Here is a 20,539-nt window from a genome sequence, read left to right as displayed (position 1 = left end):
CTGTGTATTAATGTCCTTTATTTTCATGAGGAGCCACTTACTTTTTTCTCACTGCTTTCTAAGACCTATTAACTGTCATCTATGCTGCAAAATATTTTTCCCCCTCCTTTTCTGGTTTGCTTTTATTTTGATTAGTTTTTATAGCGTGGAAAAAGTGTACCGTTTTTATTTTCACGTCTGCTGCATAGCAGTCAGTGGTCTCTGCCGTGGAATCTGCTCGAGCATTCTCCTGCCTGTCCCTGTTCTTCACTGTTGTAAACAGTGCTTCTGTGAACACCCTTGTGAACTGTGTCTCTGTGCTCATGGGCACATAGGTCTGTCAGTTCGAGTTCAGAAGTGGAATCGCCAGGATAGCGAATGGCATTGCATTTATGTACTAATAGTTGCTAGAGTTGTGAGTGCTGTTTCAGCTTGGAGCTGCAGTTTCCCTAAGTACTTCTTGGGTCTGAGGAGTTTCAAAGTTGATTTTTGGGGGTTTTCTAAATTGCCTGTCATATCATCTGCAAACATCCAGTTTAGGGTGTGACCTTGGACTCAGACCAGGGTGGGGGTGGGGTGGGGTGGTGGACAGGGAGGGGAGGAGACCCCTCAGCGTTAAGGTGGTAGTGCTGCCAGCACCCACTCAGTGGGCAGCACGGTCTCGAAAGACCTCCACTAGTGCTTTGGTTTATCATTTTGTTTTAACTGTGAATGTATTTTTTTGACTAGTTAATACACGTCATGATAAAATAAAAACAAAAGGGGAATATACAATGAAAAAGTTAAGTCGCTCTTCCTCCCCTGGCCCCCAGTTCCCTTCCCCAGGGGCAATCACTATTAATCACTATTAACAGTCTCTTCTGTGTCCTTCCAGAAATCGTCTAAGTAAATGACATCTGTTTTTATAATTCCTTAGAATGCTGTGCACGTTGGTGTGTCCCATTTTGCACTTAACTGCCTTAGAGGTCGTCTCATATCCATTTATTTACAATTGCCTCATTATTTTAAAAGGTTTCATAATCATAAACATACCATATTTTGCCCATTGTCATAACAGTACTTCAATGAATATATTTTTGCACATATGTCATTACATATCTCTGGGATAAATTCATAGTAGAGTTAATAGGACAGGATATTACATTTTTTAATTTTGATAAGTAACCAATTTGCCCTTTACAAAATTTGCAGGATATGTGTATCCAGTTTTTTCTTCACACGACATATATGTTATCTATCTTTATGATTATTCTGTTCCCAAGGCCCTTTCTTACTCTCAAATGAATTTCCTCTGCCATTGTGGGAAGGAGTAGGTAAGGTCCAACTGTTTTTCAGGTTTTTCTATTAAAAATCTTTTCTTTTTCAACGCCCTTGCAGACCAAGGGCTGTTTCGTCGGCCTGGTCAGAAAATCGTGAGCACATTTAACAGAGATCACATTTGTTGACTCTAGTCCTGAATTTGAATTGAGAAAAGGAATAGGTGAATTTTCAGCATACAAGTTGGCATCTACCTTGTGACAGGATACTTATGGGTGTTCACGTGGTCATATTGTCAATAAGCAGGAAGTCCTCCGTCTCTTTTCTGTGCTCTGGAAGGGTTTTTATAACATGGTAAATACTTCGCTCATGGAAATTTTATGGGAAGTTGCTCCTTCGGTCATTTCATCTTTTTAAATTTCTTCCCTGGATTTTCCTCTGCTTCCTGAGTCAGGTTTACCAAATATTTATATTTTCTCAGCAAAATTGTTGCTTCCTTATCAAACTTTTTAAGGCTTACAGTTCTTAAGTATAATTTTTACCTACTGGTGCTTTATGCTTCAAACACATGCCTAGTGGGAAGAAAAATTAATGCGATTAGAGAAGTATGTATACAAAGTCAAAGTTGTCCCTGTTTCCCAATTTTATTGTCAGGTTAGAAGATCCCGTCCCTGCTCCAGGATTATAAAAATTAATCTTTTATTTATTTTGATCTTAGTTTTAGCATTTTCATATATGTTGTGACCTCTTTCCCCAAGTGAATGATTGGCTAGATCTCCTGTTACCATCATTATTTATTGAAGTAATCTGTATGCATTCCTTACTATTTTTTAATGCCACTTTCATAGAGTTCTACACACTCAATTGTGTACATACAGTAAACTTATATTACAATTCTTAAATGAATCGGTCTTCTTGTCTCTTTTGGTGCTTTTTTAGGTGGTTGGTTTATTGCTTTGGCTTTGATGGTATAGACAAGAACATCATTTGTTACTTTTTTGTTGTCTTTCTGCCTTTAGGCATCATACTAGGAAAGAACTTTCTTAACCCTGAGATTATATTAAGATACTTCTTTTTTGTGTGTGGTTTGTTGGCCTTTTGATGTATGAACTTTCAAAATATTGATCCAAGTGAAATTCTTCCAGGTCAACTTTAGAACCATTGTCAAGTTCCCCAACATTTATATTCTTTGAAATTCCACTAGATAGTGTAGGAGGTATTTAGAGCTTTCATATGCTAGATCCGTATATCTTCCATGATTAGCCTGTGTCTCTCTGGTTATTGCCTTTTCTATTGCCATATAATGTATAAGTTTGTTCCTATGGGTGCTGTCTTCTTCTGTTAAATCTTTTGTATTTTTACAATGGAGTTCTTCCCATTTTTTCAAATTGGTTATTGTCGGTCCATATTTAGGGAGTCTGTTATACATGGGTTTCTTACTAAATTATTATTACTATTATAAGGTCTGTTTCTACTGATTTGCCATATCTGAGTGGACGGTCTTACATAAGAGAGTGATAATTTTATATCTTTCTTTGTTCATGCCCCAGATTTTCTTGTAATTGGCTGAAACTCTGTAGAATGATGTTCATTAGTCATAGTGTTAAGACTGCTATGTCTGCTTTTATAAGTGAGTTTGGTCTGCAGTTTGCTAGTGCTCTCTTTGTCTTAGATGTTTTCATTATTCTGGTTTCATAAAGAAAATTTGAAAGCTTTCTGCTTCTTGTCTCTGGTTGGTCTATGTGACATGGGAATGGGCCTTTTCTTGAATATGGTATATAAGGCCTCACTCCCAATGCTATCTCGGTCCACAGCCATTTGGAGGGTGAATTCTCTGACACTCTTTACATTTCTTCCATGTTTACTTGTCCATGTATTTCTTTAAAATGTCTGCAGGTCCCTGGCATTTTGACTCTGTTCCTGTGGATAAGAACACTTGTTCTGAAGTTCCAGAAAGGATCCTATTCCCAAACAGGTGATTTACATACCCAAGGGTGTCCTGTGGCCTCTGAGAGGTGGGGCTGCTGTCATCTAGGGGACTGGAGTTCTCTCTGGAATTGGATGCCACAGAGCAGGCTTGGGCTCCCTGCCCGCCCCTCTGTCCCTCACAGGCCTGCTGGCTTTTGAGGGCCCTGCTCTTGTCACGACAGTCCCTCTTAGCCAGTTGTTGGGTAAACTCGACTGTGTGCTCTTGTCCCAGCTGTCTCATCAGCTCTCCAGAGCCTGGACGCTTGCCCTTTCTTTCCCCTGCCCAGCAGGGTGTTATCTAGTGTCCTGTTTGTCATCGAGGAGGGCAGGGCAGGCAGGGCGGGAGTGGCAGGGTCTCCAGGGTCTCCGAATGGAGGTACATCTGTGTAGTTGGTGCTGAAGCTCCAGAGGATGATGCAGAGAGAGTGGGAGGGCAGTTTACACGGGGCGGAGCGGAGCCCACCACTGTCTGGAGAGAGTCCCCTGCATTCATGCCCAAATGATGAAGGCTACTTTGAGACTGAATAATTGAAACATCTTTTGTTTTCTCTTTAGACATTAAAAAAAAATTCTTTTTAACTTACTGGTTTTTCCTTTTAAAACAAAAAGAATTTTTGCTGCATGTGGTTTTGTTCTTCTCTGGAAGTAAAGCCAGAAGTACAAAACTGTCAGGTAAGTTAATTCACCCAAACCTAGATTTCTTTCCTGTATTGCCTACTTTCTTGCTCCAGTTGTGGCTGACCACTAATAACAAGGCTACATAATAGAAACCACATGCAACTAAAATGGTTTAGGTGAAGGGAAACGTATAGCCTTAGTTGGTTACGTTAGAACAAAAGGAAAAGGGAAAATCAGCTTTTATACTTGGTCTAAAAAGTTTTCTTAAGAAGGGGGGGAGCAGATACTAAAGGACAAGTAAGGAAATAAATGATACAGAGGATTCTCAAAGTAGAAAGCTGGTTCTGTGGAGGCAAGCTAGATATTTGAAAAGATTGATAAAAGCAGGAGGATGTGCAGGGGTGTGAAGAAGTCCTATGGTCGCTTGATCACTTTCTCACCATTGATACAAATAATAGGTGTTCACCACCTGTGTAGGGTTTCTGTGGGTTCACTGGTACTTCCTTTAACCTTCCCCCTCTGTGCTAGGCAGCGCTGTAAGAGAGCTCCACACATACCGCACAGTGCTTCCCATGCCTGTTTGTCGGGAATACCAGGAAAGGGCTGGTAGAAAAGTGGGCAGGTGAGGGTAAGTGAAATGCCAGGGTGTTCTTTTGGAAACAGTGCTGCAGAGCTTAACCCAGAAACTGCACTGTGCTTCTGCAGGCCTGTAGTAAGAATGCATGCCTGTGTCTAAAACCAATTTTAAAATGGGTTTGCGTACATTATCTTCAACATGCTCTATCAGTGTTGACACCTGACTCTTCCAGTGATGGAAAAGTTCGTCTCTCATCCCTTTACCAGAGTTTACAGTGGGGGCATAGGCACGTGAGCTCAAATATTTAAGACTAAATGCAGCAAGTGCTTGGAACACTAGTAGAGGAAGTGAGTCTCGGGAAGGGTCCCAGAGGACGTGGTGTTAGCACGAGCCCAAGGCTGGGCTGTGGGGCAGACGCTCCTCAGAAGGGTGGGCACTGCTGACGCAGGGGTCCTGAGCTTTCCTGCAAACTCAGATGCTGTCCAGCCACTCTGGCCAATAGAACTTGCTCCCACGAGGGCGATGTTCCGTGTTGTGCAGTAGGGTAGCCACTGGCGCTTGGAATGTAGCTGGTGTGACAGAGGAGCTGAACTTTTAATTTCGTTGAATTTTAACTTAACAGCAGCGCGGGTTCAGGGAAATTATTAAGAGCACTTGCAATCGCATTACCCAGAGCTGAGCACTTGTAACATTTTTCTGTGGTCTTCTACCTTTCACGTGTTGTATGCTGTTTTAACAACCATGTGAGGGGAAGAAATGCTCAGAAATGGCAGAATTGAGCCCCTCACGACCCACTTTCCGTTTTTGCTAAGAAAAAATACCGACATCCCATTTTAGTAATGGCCAGCACCTTGGGCATCCCCATGTGCTGTGTGCTGGGTGGTTAGGCCTTTTAGGTGTATTGGCTTATTTAAGCCTCACAGTTCTAGAAGGGGTGTAGGTCTGTTGTTCCCATTTTGTAGATAAGGGGACAGACGGCAGGACGTGGGCTGTGTGGCCCAGGGTCACAGAACCAGTTAGTAGCAGAGCTCACTCCTCACACGGGTGTGTGTGGTGCTTTAACGCCTGCCTGTGCATGTGTCTGTGTGTTGGGGTTTGATGCCTCTCTTCTGCCCTTGGCCTGTTCACAAAGCACTGTTGGTGCCCTTGTCGGGCAGCCCCACACTGCTGCCTGGTCCTCGACTTCTGGGACATGTGTATGTCTCCTTACGATCCGCAGGTCCCTGAGTACTGACTGTCCCAGGCTGCCGCGTCTTTCCTGTTGACTCATGTTGGGTTCCTCCAGTGAAAATTTTCCTTAGAGAGATGCTGCCTCCAAAGTACTTGTCTGCCACCAAACCCAAGAGGTCTTGGGCCCCAAATCTGTGTGAGCTAGACAGTGACTTGTCTCAGGAGCCGGATGCCGCCATAGGAGAAGCCGCCACTGACTCTGAATTCTTTCATCAGAGGTTTCGGAACTTCCTCTACGTGGAATTTGTCGGGCCTCGGAAGACCCTGCTCAAACTCCGAAACCTCTGCCTCGATTGGTTGCAGCCGGAGACTCGCACCAAGGAGGAGATAATCGAGCTCTTGGTCCTCGAGCAGTACCTGACCATCCTTCCAGAAAAGATCAAGCCTTGGGTGCGTGCAAAAAAGCCAGAGAACTGCGAGAAGCTCGTTACTCTGCTGGAAAATTACAAGGAGATGTACGAACCGGAAGGTGAGTGGGAGAGGAAGGCGGAGCTCCCTGGGGTGCCCCGCGCAGTGCCCCTGATGTTCTAGGCCGATCGTCCTCTTCGCGGGGAGTGGGGGACTGCCCTGCCATAGGACGTAGGTGGCCTCCCGGCCTTTCTGCCCACAGCGTGCCAGTTGCACCTCCCTCCCCAGCTGTGACAGCCCAATGAGAGCCGGTGCCCCGTGTCCCCACGGAGCAGAATCCCTCCTGGTTAGGATGCGAGAGGGAAGGAGACCGTGGGCCTCTGACTGGAAGGGAGCCTGCACACACCGCGCCCTGGCCCAGGCTCTGGAACCGGGGCGGGGGCAGGGGGCACCCCAGCAGGTTGTACCTGGCGCTGCCATCGGGAGGGTCACAGCCTCGTTCCTGCCCAGCAGGGGCGGAAGGGCGGGGCGAGAGGGTCTGACCACTGCAGCAAGGGGTGGGGGCCAGCCGGGGGGGGCTACTTAGAGGGGACCGGCGAGCACGGACGAGACCTTAAGTCGTGTGTGGTGCCCTCTCAGACGACACCAGCAGTGACGCCCACAGCGAAGGCAGCATGAGCCGGAAGGCAGCAGAGGCCCCGCCGCCACACTCCGCCTGCTGCAGTGAGTAGCCCGGTCGCCGCGCCATCCAGGCCGTGCAGGACTTCCCTGGGGCAGGGCTGCTGCTCAGAGAGGTCTGAGGGGGAAGGAAATCAGTGAGGATGGAAGGAGTCGTTCTTACGTCGAAGCAGACACATGTGTGGCGTGAAATACAACTGTTTCTCTTAATGATGAGAGAAAATGTTTAAAGCTATGTGAATTTTGCAGTAGGCCGTTTCAGGTTGTGTCCACAGCCTCCCAGGAGGGGCAGAGTTCATCACCCCTTTGCCTCCAAAGCTGTTTTATTTGTTAAAGGTTCTTCGGTGAACTTTTTGAAGGAGCGTTGCTTTTGGGGCAGGTGGGTGTTTCATTTCTTTGGGGTAAAGTTACGTGCACATTAAGACTGACTGGGGTAAGCGAGGCGGTGGAGGGTCTGAAGTCCATTTTCCCGAACGTGGACCTGACCACGTGGGAGTTGGGAGACCAGGAGAACCTGAAGGGGGAACCAGCTCCTCAGCTCAGTGTTAGCCCTGACTGAGACCAGGCCCGCCTAGGCGAGGCCCCCAGAAACTGGTCCGGGGCCCGGGTGTCGGGTTGCACTTGGGACCCCTGTTCAGGATCCGTCTCCTAGCATCCCTTCCAGAGGGGTATGTGCACGTGAAGTGAGCGCACTCGTGTCAGGACACGTGGTCAGCTCCTGAAATGTCTGCTTCCTCAGGTGACCGGGACTGGGACCGGGACTGGGACCGAGACTGGGACCGAGACTGGGAGCGAGCCCGCGAGCGGGAGCACCGGAAGGGCAGAGGCAGGGACCTGGAGTCCCGGGCCCGCTGGCCGTACGCCCGGAGCCCCAGGAGCAGTAGGTCCTCCTCCGACTGCTCCCCAGTGCGCGTGCCAGGTTGACTGTGCCTTGTTCCCTCATGACGCCTGTTGTCTTCCAGGGTTTCATCAGCGGGATCTTTCCCTTCCTCTGATGGAGAAAGTGGCTTTTGCAAAGGAAAGAGAGCACAAACATCGGGACTCTGTGATGGATTACGAGACAAGATCACAGGTATGCTTAGGTCTCCACTCATTCTAGGAAGGCTGTCTTCATTTCATGGCAGAGATGCCTTTCTTTCCCGAGAGGCTGAGTTATCTGCCCGCTAGAATCCTACCTGGGTTGGGGAGAGCCCCAGCGACTCCCCAGGAGCCTGTCCTGTCCCCAGGGGTGACTGGTGGCTGGGGAACTGCTGCCTGTTTTCTGGTTCATCCACGGGATCAGAGGAGCACTTTTCCGCTCAGCGTTTGTGTCATGTGGTGCGTCGTCCGCAACGGCTGTTCCTCCTGGGCCAGGGAAGCCCATCGATCCTGCAGGTGTTTCTGGTCCTCAGTAGGGAGCCAGGAAAGTTGCACATCCACAGAGCAGACTTGGGGGAGAGCAGAAGGCCCCGGGGCCTGGAAGAGCTGGGTCTGGAGCCTGGCTCTGCCACCTGCTAGCTGTGCAGCCTCAGACCATTAACGAAGCCGAGCCTCGGTTTCCTCATCTGTGAAGTGGGCGGGCTGTTGTGAGGAATGGGTGAGAGTCACACATAGATGGAACCGGCGCAGTGCGATGCCTGGCACGAGGGAGGCGCTGTGGGCATCACTGGCTGTGGGTACAGGGAAGACGGGCCTTGAGAGAGAGGGTCACGTGTGACACGGCAGCGTGGAGGAGGGTGCGGGGCCTGCGGCCCTGGGTGCATGGTGGTGACCAGGCGGGACCCGTCCTGGGAGCCTCCTGTCTTGTAACAGGAGGGTGTTCAGCAAGCATGCGGGGAGTCTCTGTAGAGAGAGATGCTGTGCCTGACGCTGGCTGTCCAGCTCGCTCTTAAGGAAGAGACAGGGTAGCGGACTGTCACAGGGACAGGAGCAGCTGGCCAGGTGCCCCCTGGGGCGGGGGATCCCAGGTGTTCAGGAGAGCCCAGCACAAGCCCCGAAGCGGCACCAGATGAAAGCCAGAGTGGGTGGAATGCAAGGGCAGAGGTGCAGTCTGTCCCCAGTGCCCCGAGATGCGGTAACGGTACTCCCTGTGGCGGGGTTTGAAAGGTGGGGTCAGGTGACAGAGGGCTCTGAATTCTACCCCCAAAACTCTTGTCATTTGTCCTGTGTCCTGGAGGCAAGCCAGAACGCGCAGGTGTGTGAGAAGGAGGGGGATGGCATCCCGTTACTGAAAGCAGAGCTTCTGCGGCAGCAGTACCGATGGGGGAGGGGATGTGGAAGGGAGGGAGGGGATGTGGAGTGTGGGCTGGGTCGGAGGTGACCCCGGTGCTCCAGATGTGTGTTATGACCTTGTCCCAGGGAGAGGCCTCTATGTGTGGGACACACTTAGTTTGTCACTAATTTTGGTTTCTTATTTGGAGAAACCAAATTGACCAAATTTTAGGAATCCAGATAAAAACATTAAATCGTAGAAACTCTGAAGAAGAAACCTCTTTAGTGTGCATTTGCCCCCACGAAGTGATGGATGTCAGGGGTTTCCAGTTAACTGCTCTGTGAGCCTGGGACCAAGCGTTCACTCATCTTCAGGGAAAACAGGAACTGCGGGTGTCCTTATTTGGGGGTGTTAAAGTACTCTTATGAAATGAAGGTGATAGCAGATTGGCAGTGGGGTTGTGTCTTATTTTGCTTTTCAAATGCCCGTCCTCGCTACTGGAAAGCGTTGGTCCCCTGTGTGTGGTCCAGAGGTCTGGGAGACACTGGTTCCTCCTACCTTGGTGTCATAGAAATAACAAACAAAGTTCTCATCTTCCTTCAGCATGCATTGTTCGTGTGTGTAGGTCATGTGAGGATGCGGCAGTGTGGGTGCTGTTCTCCGGACAGCATCTGTAACAGGGAACGTGGCGGTGGCTTGTGCCACCTTAGATCCGTGGTTGATCACAGATACAAAGAGAACAGCTGCTTAGGGCTACCCACTTGAATAGGTCAACTTAATTTAAGTCAAAGCAGCATTTTTCTTTCCTAGCAACAACGTAGTCCAAAATTTAACATACATTACATTTATGTTACTCAGATTAGGCAAGCGGAGAGAAATACATGAAAAATGCCCCTTCCCTTTTGCCATCGCCCTTTGGCGTCTGTTAGCACCAGGGCTGGTGCCCTTCTGGCACCCTCAGCCCCCCGGGGTCTTGACCTCATCTGCTCTCTGGCAGCCCGCAAGTTAGGAGTTCTGGTTCCCTCCCTCTCCCACCACAAATACATCTGTGCTCCCAGCAGGCTTCTCCCACTTTGCAGTAATCCAGGGCTGAGGCCTTAGGATGGAGGCACTATCGGCCCCGAGCCCAGCGGGGTGCCCGCTCTGGGGAGCCGCCCTCTGACAGGAGGAGACAGGCTCCCACCAGAAAGGGTGGCCGGTGGTGGTCCCAGCCGATTTTGCAGTGAGTGCTTCCTGATCTTTTGTAGCGTGTTGTCCTAAAAATCCTAAGGCCTGGCCTGGTAAGAGTTCGTTTTTGAAGTTCTGCTTAGTGGTGGTGGTGGCCTTTTGCTTTTGAATCACTGCACATTGGCAGTTGTCTTACAAATGAGGCTTTCCTCATAGACCCCAGTGCCTGTGCCTGTTTATTTTTTTCAGTAGGCGATGCACCTGATTGTGTCTTTTTGTGTGTGTGTGTGTGTGCATTTGTGCATGGCTGTAATATCTGTGCCACTTTCCAGAACTGTAGCAAATTTAATATCAAAATATCTTTACCTAATAGTTCAGTAGTGACAACAATTTACCTTTCCCTTACACGATTTTTCTCCATGCTTAAACAACAAATCACATCGCAGGACATCCACTCCCACAGTGCTACAGGGCAGGCCGATGCCCTTCTCTCCATTTCACAGATGAAGGACCTGAGGTTTGGAAAGACGTCTGCTCCCAGGGTCGCTCGGTCGTAAACGGTGCCTAAGCTCCTTTGACCCTGGAGTCTTCTCTGGCCCCACAGCCTGCGGGCTTCCCACGGCTCCACCTCGCGCCTTGAGTCTGTCTCCAGGCTCCCTGGGACCACGACTCCCCGAAACTAGTGACGTTCTAGTGCAGCAGTGAGAAGAGGTCCTGTGAGGTCCTGTGCAGGAGGCTGTCCCGTGTGATGTGGGGACTCCTAAGATGCTTTGCAAGGGAATGTGCGTCAAAGCAGAAAAGGCAGCTGGGAGAGGAAGGTGCTCTGTGCTTAAGGTCACCCCCGGGTTCTTCAGAACTTGTCCATACCCAGCAGGGCCCACAGTGTACGGCGGGGGCGGACACAGGACACAGCGGGCCTGGGGATGGAAGCCGGTCGCTCTGCTGACCAGGTGTCTGGAAACGCTGTGTGCAGTTGACACTGGGCCTGTTGAAGCTTCCCACCCCTGTCCGGGCCAGAGTCCCACCACCACTCACCACCCCACCCACGGCCTCTGCGGTCTTTGCTCACCGTCCCAGCCCACCCTGAGCTGTCCCCCCGCTAAAGCCACTTAGCGCTGACTCTCTGCCCCCACCTTGTTGTTTACTGTTCTCTGGTTGTTTCTCTCCAAACACATGGTAAGCTGCACGAGGGCAAGGCATATGTGTCCTGCGTCTTTGGGAGCTTCCTCAGAGTGTAGCACCAAGGTAGGTGCCGAGGAGGTCCCTGGCAGAACCTGACTTGGATCGTTCGGAACCCCAAGCGGTGTGAGCACTTACTGCACACCGTGTGCGCGTGTGTGTGTGGCTCCCATGCCGCCAGCGTTGTCCCGTCCTTGTCGTCCACGGGAGTGGACTCCACTGAGGAGAGGTATGCATTTGCTGTTGCAGGATGCGGTGTCGTACCAGGATGTGGTGGCCCTCACCGAGGACCGGAAGCCCCAGAACCCGGTTCAGGACAACATGGAGAACTACCGGAAGCTGCTCTCGCTGGGTGAGCGCTGCTCTCCCGGCCTGGCCCCTCAGGCTGCTGCACGGAGTCAGGGTCCGCAGTGTGTGTGGACTCGAGGGGTCAGAGGCCCTCAAGCGGCTCCCAGCCCAGCAGAGGCATAAACGATGAGGCTGTGTTTTACGAATCCTCTGGCTTTGGGGGAAGAGTGTGTAGTGTGGGGTCAGGGAGCCCAGGAGACAACTCTTGCCCCCAAGAGTGCTGACCCTGGAAATTTAAATACTCATTTCGGATGGGGTTCCAAGTTCCAGTTTGGATTCCCCTGGAAGACATCTGGCTCAGGTCCTAGTAGGCGGTTGGCTCTGCAGGAGTGTTGTGTGGGCAGTGGAGCCTTGAGGAGCTCCCGTGTTTGGAGACCAGGTGGGGAAAACAGGCACGAGTAGGAGGAGAGCCAGGAAGCCCAGTGAAAGGATGTCAGGACTGAGGAGGTGGTTACGAGAAGGGGAAGACTGAAAAGAACGCAGTAAATTTAGAAGGCACTCGGAGGTCTCTGTACAAACTTCTAGGTGGAGTCAGGAGAATTAACTAAAATTCAGACCAGCAGAGGCTAAGGAATGAATAATAAGGAAATGAGACTGCAGACAGAAGACATGGTAGGGCTTGGATATGGGCCCCTTCACACTTCGTGGCTGAGAGAAAGACAGACATCATTTATGGTGATGAGCCTTGGTCCCCGACTCGAGTGTGAGATGTTGTGTTCTTCCTGTGGACAGGGGTTCAGCTTGCCGAGGACGACGGCCACTCGCACATGACCCAGGGCCACTCGTCACGGTCAAAGAGAAGTGCCTACCCGAGCACCAGTCGAGGTGAGCGCGCAAGGCCCCGTGGAGTGGCGCTTGCACCAGTGAGATGGGAGCCGTCCGCACACACTGACACATGATGATACACAACTGATGCACAAAGACACGAGCATTGTACAGTTTATCTTCACACCACCATCACGGAGGTCCCAGTGTTACTTTGCACAAGTACGGGGACGAGGGAGCATTTACATCTGGGATTTCTTTTCAGGTCTGAAAACTGTGCCTGAAACCAAAAAGTCAGCCCATCGGCGGGGGATCTGTGAAGATGAATCTTCCCACGGGGTGATAATGGAAAAGTTCATCAAGGACGTTTCGCGCAACTCCAAGTCGGGAAGGGCAAGGGAACCTAGCGATCGGCTGCAGAGGTTCCCCAGGAGGCCAGACAGTGACTGGAAGGAAGTTCCATTCAACAAGAGGGAGTCGGTGATTCAGGAGAGGGGCCATGAAGGGAATGCCTTTGGGGGAGGAGGCTTTAATTTGAACTCAAACCTTGTTTCCAGAAAGAGAGTTCTTGAGAGAAAAAGGCGCTATCATTTTGACACAGATGGGAAGGGCTCGATGCACGGTCGGAGAGGTGGTGCAAGGAAGCGGCCCTTTGAGCGCAGCGAGGTGAGGAAGGCCGCTAGTGGGAGCAGCCTTAGCGCGCCGCCCGTCCCCCAGTTGCAGCCCTTTGACTTTGGGGCGACGCCCTATGTGTGTGATGAGTGTGGGAGGTCCTTCAGCGTGATTTCGGGGTTTGTGGAGCATCAGATCACGCACACCAGGGAGAATCTGTATGAGTACGGCGAGTCCTTTCTTCATAGTGTGGCCGTCAGTGAGGTTCAGAAAAGGCAGGCCGGAGGGAAACGCTTTGAATGTAAGGAGTGTGGGGAACCCTTCAATAAGAGCGCCGCCCTGGCCGAGCATCGGAAAATTCACGCTAGAGATTGCCTTGCGGGGTGTAAGGACGAGGAGTACGAGGAGCCCTTCATGCCCAGCCCAACCTTCAGGGAGCTCCAGAAGATATACGGGAAGGACAAATTCTATGAATGCAGGGTGTGCAAGGAAACCTTCCTTCATAGTTCTGCCCTGATCGAGCACCAGAAAACCCATGGCCGAGATGACAAAGGTAGTGAGCGTGGGGAAGCCTTCAAACCCAGCCCAGCGCTTAACGAGCTTCAGAAGATGTATGGGAAAGAGAAAATGTACGAGTGCAAGGTGTGCGGGGAGACCTTTCATCACAGCGCATCCCTGAAAGAGCACCACAAGATCCACACCCGAGGAAACCCATTTGAAAACAAGGGCAAAGTGTGTGAGGAAACCTTCATTCCTGGTCAGTCCCTTAAAAGACGCCAGAAAACCTACCCAACGGAGAAGGCCTACGACTTCCAAGATGGTGGGGATGCCTTTAGGCAAAACTCAGACCTCATCGAGCATCAGAAAATTCATTCTCGGAAGAACCTCTTTGAAGGCCGGGGGTACGAGAAGTCTGTCATTCACAGTGTGTCCTTCCCCGAATCTCAGAAGAGTCACACTATAACAAGGCCACCTGAGGACGAGGAAGACGAGAAGGCATTCACTGTCAGCTCCAATCCTGATGACAGCCGGGAAGCCCTGTCCTACGAGAGGAACCCCTATGAGAGGTCTTTCATTCACAGCTCAGCCTTCCCTGGGGCTCATAAAAGTCACAGCAAACCGAGAGTGATAGCAGAGGCGACCGTTCAGAGCTCGGGTGCCACCGAACACTGGAAAGTCCACGCTGGGGAGAGTACCTCTGAAAGAAAGGGGTATGAGAGGTCCGTCATCCACAGCCTAGCTGCTTTCAGGCCTCCCCGTGGTCGCGGTGGAAATGAGCTCCTTGGATGTGACGAGCAGCAGGAGTCCTCCGCTTACCTCTCAGACCCTTGTGGCCAGCCGCAGAAGACCCTTGCCCTAGAGAGCCCCTATGCAGGGGGTAAGAACAACATCTTCAAGGGCTCTTTTGTGCACGGTGCATCCCACACCGTAACTCAGGACAGTCTCGCTGGGGAGGGCCCCAGTGGATGGAAGAAGGATGGTGAACCATCTGTTCCCAAGTCAGATGTGCGCGAGCATCAGAAGGCTCGTGCTAAGAAGAAGAACATCGAGCGTAGGATTTATGAGACCTCTGTAATCCACTCCCTGCGTTTTGGTGAACCTCAAACGTTTCACCCGAGAGAGAAGTTTTACGAATGTCCGGAGTGTGGAGAGTCCTTTGTTCATAGCTCCGACCTCACTGAGCATCAGAAGATCCACGATAGAAAGAAGCTCTCTGGAAGTGAAAACTACATACGATCTGTCATTCGCAGCATAGCCTCCACGGATCCTCAGACCAGTTATGCGGGCCAGTCAGCACAGATGAGTTACGCTGAAGAGCCAGCTCAGACCAGTTACGCTGAAGAGCCAGCTCAGACCAGTTACGCTGAACCACCAGCTCAGACCAGTTACGCTGAACCACCAGCTCAGACCAGTTACGCTGAACCACCAGCTCAGACCAGGTACGCTGAACCACCAGCTCAGACCAGGTACGCTGAACCACCAGCTCAGACCAGTCACGCTGAACCACCAGCTCAGACCAGTCACGCTGAACCACCAGCTCAGACCAGGTACGCTGAACCACCAGCTCAGACCAGTCACGCTGAACCACCAGCTCAGACCAGTTACGCTGAACCCCCAGCTCAGACCAGTTACACTGAACCACCAGCTCAGACCAGTTACGCTGAACCACCAGCTCAGACCAGTTACGCTGAACAGCCAGTCCGCAATGAATGTAAGGAGTGTGGGGAGTGTTTTGCCACTGTTGAAGACCTTGGCATACATCAGAAAATCTATGCCCGAGAGAAATTCCATGGTGGGGAGCTGTTTGGAGACTCTGTGATTCAGGGTGTGGGCCTTGATGGACCTCGACAGGAAGAGCCTCGGCAGGAAGGGCCAGACGAGCCAGACGAGCCTGAAGACACCATCTATGGGTGTAAGGACTGTGGGCTGGGCTTCGTGGATCGCACAGACCTCCAGGACCATCAGAAGGTGCACGGCAGGGAGTACCTCACCGACAGCCGCGAGTACGCACATTCTGTGACGCACACCCCCTCTGTCAGCGAGTATCAGAAAGATTACATTGGGGAGCAGCTTTACGAGTGCCCGGCATGTGGGGAATCCTTCGTTCATAGCTCATTCCTTTTCGAGCATCAGAAGATCCATGAGCAAGACCAGTTTTACGGCCACAGGAGGTATGATGAGCCCTTTATGCAGCCCTTGGTCATTAGCCCGCAGCGGCCTCGGGCCCCACAGAAGAGTCCTCCTGCTGGGACGTCCCTGCAATGCCAAGTGTGCGGACAAGACTTCATCCACGGCTCTGTCCTTAACGAACACATGAGAGTCCACGCTGGAGACAGCCTGCTGGAGCAGGGCCAGGGGAGCACAGATGCGGTCAGCCCAGGCTCGGCCCCCACAGACCTTCAGAGAGACCAGGCCAAGGACAAGCACTATGAGTGCGCGACCTGTGGAGAATCCTTCCCCAGCCAGGCCGACCTCCGGGAGCACATGAGGATTCACGAGAAGGACAAGCCCTACGACTATGGGGCCACCTTCGTCCATACCTCCTTCCTCACCGAGCCCCCCAAGAGAGATTCACCCTTCTATGAGTGCAAGGACTGTGGCAAGTCCTTCATCCACAACACAGTCCTCACGAAGCATCAGAAGCTGCACCTCGAGGAAGAGGAAGCAGCAGCAGCCGCCCAGGAAGTTGAAGCCAACGTCCTCGTTCCACGGGAAGTTCTGCGGATCCAGGGATCAAATGTGGAGGCCGCAGAGCCAGAGGTGGAGGCCGCAGAGCCGGAGGTGGAGGCTGCCGAGCCCAACGTGGAGGCCGCCGAGCCCAACGGGGAGGCCGAGGGGCCGGAGGGGGAGGCCGCCGAGCCCAACGGGGAGGCCGAACAGCCCAACGGGGAGGCCGAACAGCCCAACGGGGATGCTGATGAACCAGACGGGGCAGGGATCGAAGACCCAGAGGAAAGAGCCGAAGAGCCAGAGGGAGATGCGGATGAGCCGGACGGTGCAGGGATCGAGGACCCAGAAGAGGAAGGTGACGACCAGGAGATCCAAGTGGAAGAGCCCTACTACGACTGCAGGGAGTGTGGCGAGACCTTCACCTCCAACTCGGCCTATGGTGAGCACCTGAAAACCCACGCCAGGGTGATAATATTCGAGCCTGGAAGCGTCTATGGGGAAAGCTCCCACTACACCGAGCACGCCAGCACCAGCAGCAATGACAGCGGCAGGGCTGATGACAAGTACTTCAAGTGTGACGTCTGTGGGCAGGTGTTCACTGACCGCCTGTCCCTGGCCAGGCACCAGAACACCCACACCGGCTGAGGACTCGGGTGTCAAGGTTGGAAAACCTTCACTAGGACTGGACCCTTACTAAACTACAGATAATTGGAACCAACCCACGATGATGTCGGAAGGAGGCTTCCCTTGGCGTATACACACCTGACTGAACATCAGACAACTCAGCCTGGAAAGAAACTGAAGGTGGAGACTCCTTCGGACTTAGCTCTTCCCCATCAAACATCGGCGTATGCATGTGGGAAAGCCATAGCACACGTCTTATCTTCCACCCGAGTAACTGCATTGACGGAAAGCTGGAGGGGTTTTCAAGGCTACAGAAATGGCCCACATCTGTAAATGACACTCCTGGAACCTATATATAATGAATGTTTCCTGAGATGTATATAGAATAGCAAATCATAGCAAACAGTACTCATATTGGGACTTAATATGGTATCCAGTTACAGTTCACTTGCAGAGGTACCTTCCTTACCTGGTACTCTTTGATTTTTTTTTCTTTTTTTTTTTTTTTTTTTTGGAGGAGGAAGAGAGCAACAAATTAGAATATATTTGTAAGCATCTTAGATCCTTAGAAAGATTTATTGTGCGTTATTTGAATCCTATCCATATTTTTTTGAGTAATTGACTGTGTTGTTCCTTACTCTTGAATATTCCCGTAAAGGTGTAGGCATGAAAGATAAAATGTCTTTTCCGCTTTGCTGTTTGAAAGGGGAAGTACTTGGAGCTTCCTTTTCAGCCATTTCGTCTACACTAACACTTTGGAACCTAATGCTGTGTAAGCCTTTACGATACGTGGATTGGCCTTTTGTAACCCCAAATTGATTGGTTGCCACCTTGTACTTTGCAGTGGTTCTCATGCAAAAAATAGTTCCAAGTTTTGTTATTTGTTTTTAAACCAACTTGATGTCTGTAGGATAGTGAATTCACAAAAGCTGAAGCTTCTCCCTGTGCATCTTGCGTCTTTGCCTTTCAAGAGTGGTTGCAGCCATCCCTAGATCGCGCGCGTGCCTGATGAGGTTGAGAACCGTGGGGGCTCTCATGTAAGTTAGGACGGGGCTGCTGCCTCATCACTCCCTTTGCGCGCTCCCTGCCTTAAGCGACAAGTAGCAACGGGGCTTCGTCCGTGTGTGCCGCTACAACTCAGTTTTTGCACCCTGGGCGCCCAGGGGCGAGTATCCTTAGAGCTTTCTAGCGTGAAACTTAATTCTCGTCTTTACCTGTCTGACCCTAAACCCCGTGTCTAACTTGCATTTAAAAAAAAAAGCTTTCTTTACAGTCAACTCGAGCTTAACGTGGACTCAGGTTCCCTAGCAGCCTTAATTTGTTTCGTTGCCATCTGTCCCTTCCTCTTAAAGAGTGCCCCCCTAAATAAGCAGTTGTCACCTATCCTTTAGAGCGTCACGTCTGTCTAGTCGCCTCAGTTGCCCGTGTGATCACAAGTCGACCTCGTAGCTCGAGGTTTCCTGTGTCCTGTTCTGTGGACCACCTGTGCTCCCTTTGCTTCCCCGCCCCTTGCGTAATGACTATTAAGAACTCTTTTTGGCTTTGAGTTGGCTGGAAAAAAAAAAAAAATTAAAATTAAAAAAAAATTTTAAAGAGGATCTGGTAGATTAAGGGAGCAGAAGATAAGAGCTAGATTATTTGGGCGAGCAAAATTAAAGTACCTGCTGGGGAAATGTGTTTAAATCTCCCTCTCCTAGGTCCGCACGGTTAGGGCTCGGGGAGAGCATATCGCAGCTGGAAGGAATGCCAAAGTCGAAGGAGGTTGGTAGGGTGAGAGCAGGAAGCAGAAAAGAGTAAGCCAAAGAAGGGGGAGTCCTGATAACGTCTCCAGACCTCGGAGGGTGAGGAAGCAGTTGGAAGCAACATCAGGAGCGGGGATGGGAAGGCCAGGATGGGAAGAATGAATGAGCAGGGTATCCTGGGCCTCTGAGAAGAAGGGGCCGTTTTGATGGCATGGTGTAGGCGAGGGCCAGCTGCATGTGAAGACCCGAGGTTGGACACCTGAGAGAGCTGAGGGACAGTGAGGCACGGCCTCAGAGGAGGACCCTGAGGTGGGGGCCGGCGTCAGCGTCGGTGGGGTGAACCTGTGTTCACCACTGTTGGCAGTATTAACCGGTAGAACCCTTCAGAAAGCCACTTGCCAAATGTCAGGGTGTCCGTTCCAGCCTTTGCTTAGTGAAACATTAGGAACAACTTAACGCCAAAAATAGGAGGACAATTAAGGGAACTTGTCGGTGGACTCCTAATGCAGCTGTTTAAAAATGATAATCATGGAGAGTTATGTAGCAACATGGAAATATATTTACGGAATACTAAGTGGAAAAAACAGGACACAGAATTATATTTATACTACAGTTATAACTGTTTAAAAATGTATGCTTATAGTCAAAAGCTGTCGTGGTGGTGGTGTTGTAGGCTTATAGTCGAGCATTATTTTCTTAAATTCCTTGAATGTTCTTCTTCGTAGTGTTACTAAAAAGTTTATAATCACGTTTCCATTGTGAACATAATTTGAACTCATTATCAGGCACTTGGAAAATACAGAAAAGTGGAGGGAAAAAATCCATATACCCCCCATCCAAAGACAGATATACTCCTCACTGTATTGTTCATCCTCGTTTCTGTGCACAGGTTTATGATGATAACTGTGTCAAATGTGTACTCGGAATAACTGTTACCTTTGTGGAATTATGGTTAAACACTTCCATCTTAATGTTTTCAGATGTTCTCTACAGTAGTGTCCTGATAACAAAGCTTATTATGTTTGTTTCCATTACAAGCATAATACGTACCCAGAGGAATAATTGGAAAACACAAAATAAATTAGAAAAGTCGCCCATATCCCCAACACCCAATAACTACAGTTCACATCTTGATCTGTTTTCTCCATCTCATGTCAGTGCACAAGCTTGTGATTATGACAGTGTTGAGTACATGTGCATAAAGTCTAAAATGAAAAAAATATGGAAAATAATTAAAAGAGTATTGTCGTCATGGGATTACGGTTAAACGTTTTGTCTCAGATTCCTTGAATGATCTTTGGTGTTTTGGTACTAAATCTCACGTATGTATTTTTCCATTACAAATATAGTACATACTTATGGCAGACTTCGGGGAGATTCAGCAAAGCAAAAGAAAAGAAATTCATCCATATTCCCGACACCCAACAACCATTGCTGTTGACACCTTGACCTGTGCACAGTCTGATGACTGCGGTGTTTGTGATGAGTATGCAGAGGGTCAAAGATGGGAAGAGACACAGAAAGCAGTGAGGAAGTGGTGTGTGGTCATTGTGGGATTACAGTTAAGTATTTTGTCTCGGTTACCTGGGACAGGCTTTCTCACAGTGTTTTGGGAACCTACCTTTATTACATGTATTTCCATTATAAACACGGTATGTGTTCATTACAGAGACTTGGAAGTTACAGAAGTGTAGAAGAGAAACTCGCCCATATTATCATCATCCAAAGACTGTGGTTAACATCTTCATATATTTTCTTCATCTTGTTTCTGTGCACAGGTTTTTGGTTTGTTAATATGGTTGTGGTCGTTCTATCTATCTGTAATAGTGTCAACAATAAAAATAAAGTTAAAAATAAGATACTTCTCAGTCTCTTCTTTTGTCCATTTTAAGTGTTTGGGGTGGTTAAAAATCCCAAAACTTAGCGTCTCCTTAGGCCTTTAGGGTTAGTTTACAAATCTTATTCCAGTTTTAATTATTGCATATATCAAGAGTTACTTCTAAGGGATCTTTTAGTATTACACAATCCCACATTTTTAACTGCACGAATAAAATTAAAACGTATATTCCAATAGTGTTTGTTTTG

The 20,539-nt window shown here is 49.8% G+C and overlaps 1 protein-coding gene across 21 annotated transcripts in view; it reads left to right on the top strand.

Moving 5' to 3' along the window:
• The window catches only part of PEG3 (paternally expressed 3), a 30,701-nt gene extending 10,755 nt beyond the window's left edge, over window positions 1–19,946 (top strand). For 5 of the 21 annotated variants that reach the window (XM_073796250.1, XM_073796251.1, XM_073796249.1 and 2 more), the window contains 9 exons: window positions 3,133–3,211; window positions 3,814–3,876; window positions 5,619–6,098; window positions 6,617–6,700; window positions 7,395–7,535; window positions 7,618–7,727; window positions 11,442–11,544; window positions 12,273–12,365; window positions 12,571–19,946. In XM_073796250.1, the coding sequence (XP_073652351.1) occupies window positions 5,705–6,098; window positions 6,617–6,700; window positions 7,395–7,535; window positions 7,618–7,727; window positions 11,442–11,544; window positions 12,273–12,365; window positions 12,571–16,733 (5,088 nt within the window). In that variant the 5' untranslated portion in view covers window positions 3,133–3,211; window positions 3,814–3,876; window positions 5,619–5,704 and the 3' untranslated portion in view covers window positions 16,734–19,946. Of the gene's footprint in view, window positions 1–3,132; window positions 3,212–3,759; window positions 3,877–5,618; window positions 6,099–6,616; window positions 6,701–7,394; window positions 7,536–7,617; window positions 7,728–11,441; window positions 11,545–12,272; window positions 12,366–12,570 lie in introns of all 21 variants that reach the window. The other 16 variants (XM_033845940.2, XM_073796260.1, XM_073796259.1 and 13 more) reach the window with 11 other exon arrangements.
• The last annotated feature ends 593 nt before the right edge of the window (window positions 19,947–20,539 follow it).

Source organism: Tursiops truncatus, chromosome 19 (assembly GCF_011762595.2).
Source record: "Tursiops truncatus isolate mTurTru1 chromosome 19, mTurTru1.mat.Y, whole genome shotgun sequence".
Lineage (NCBI taxonomy): Eukaryota > Metazoa > Chordata > Mammalia > Artiodactyla > Delphinidae > Tursiops > Tursiops truncatus.
Note: the sequence above shows the minus strand (reverse complement) of the source record. Positions and strands in the feature narration are given on the sequence as shown.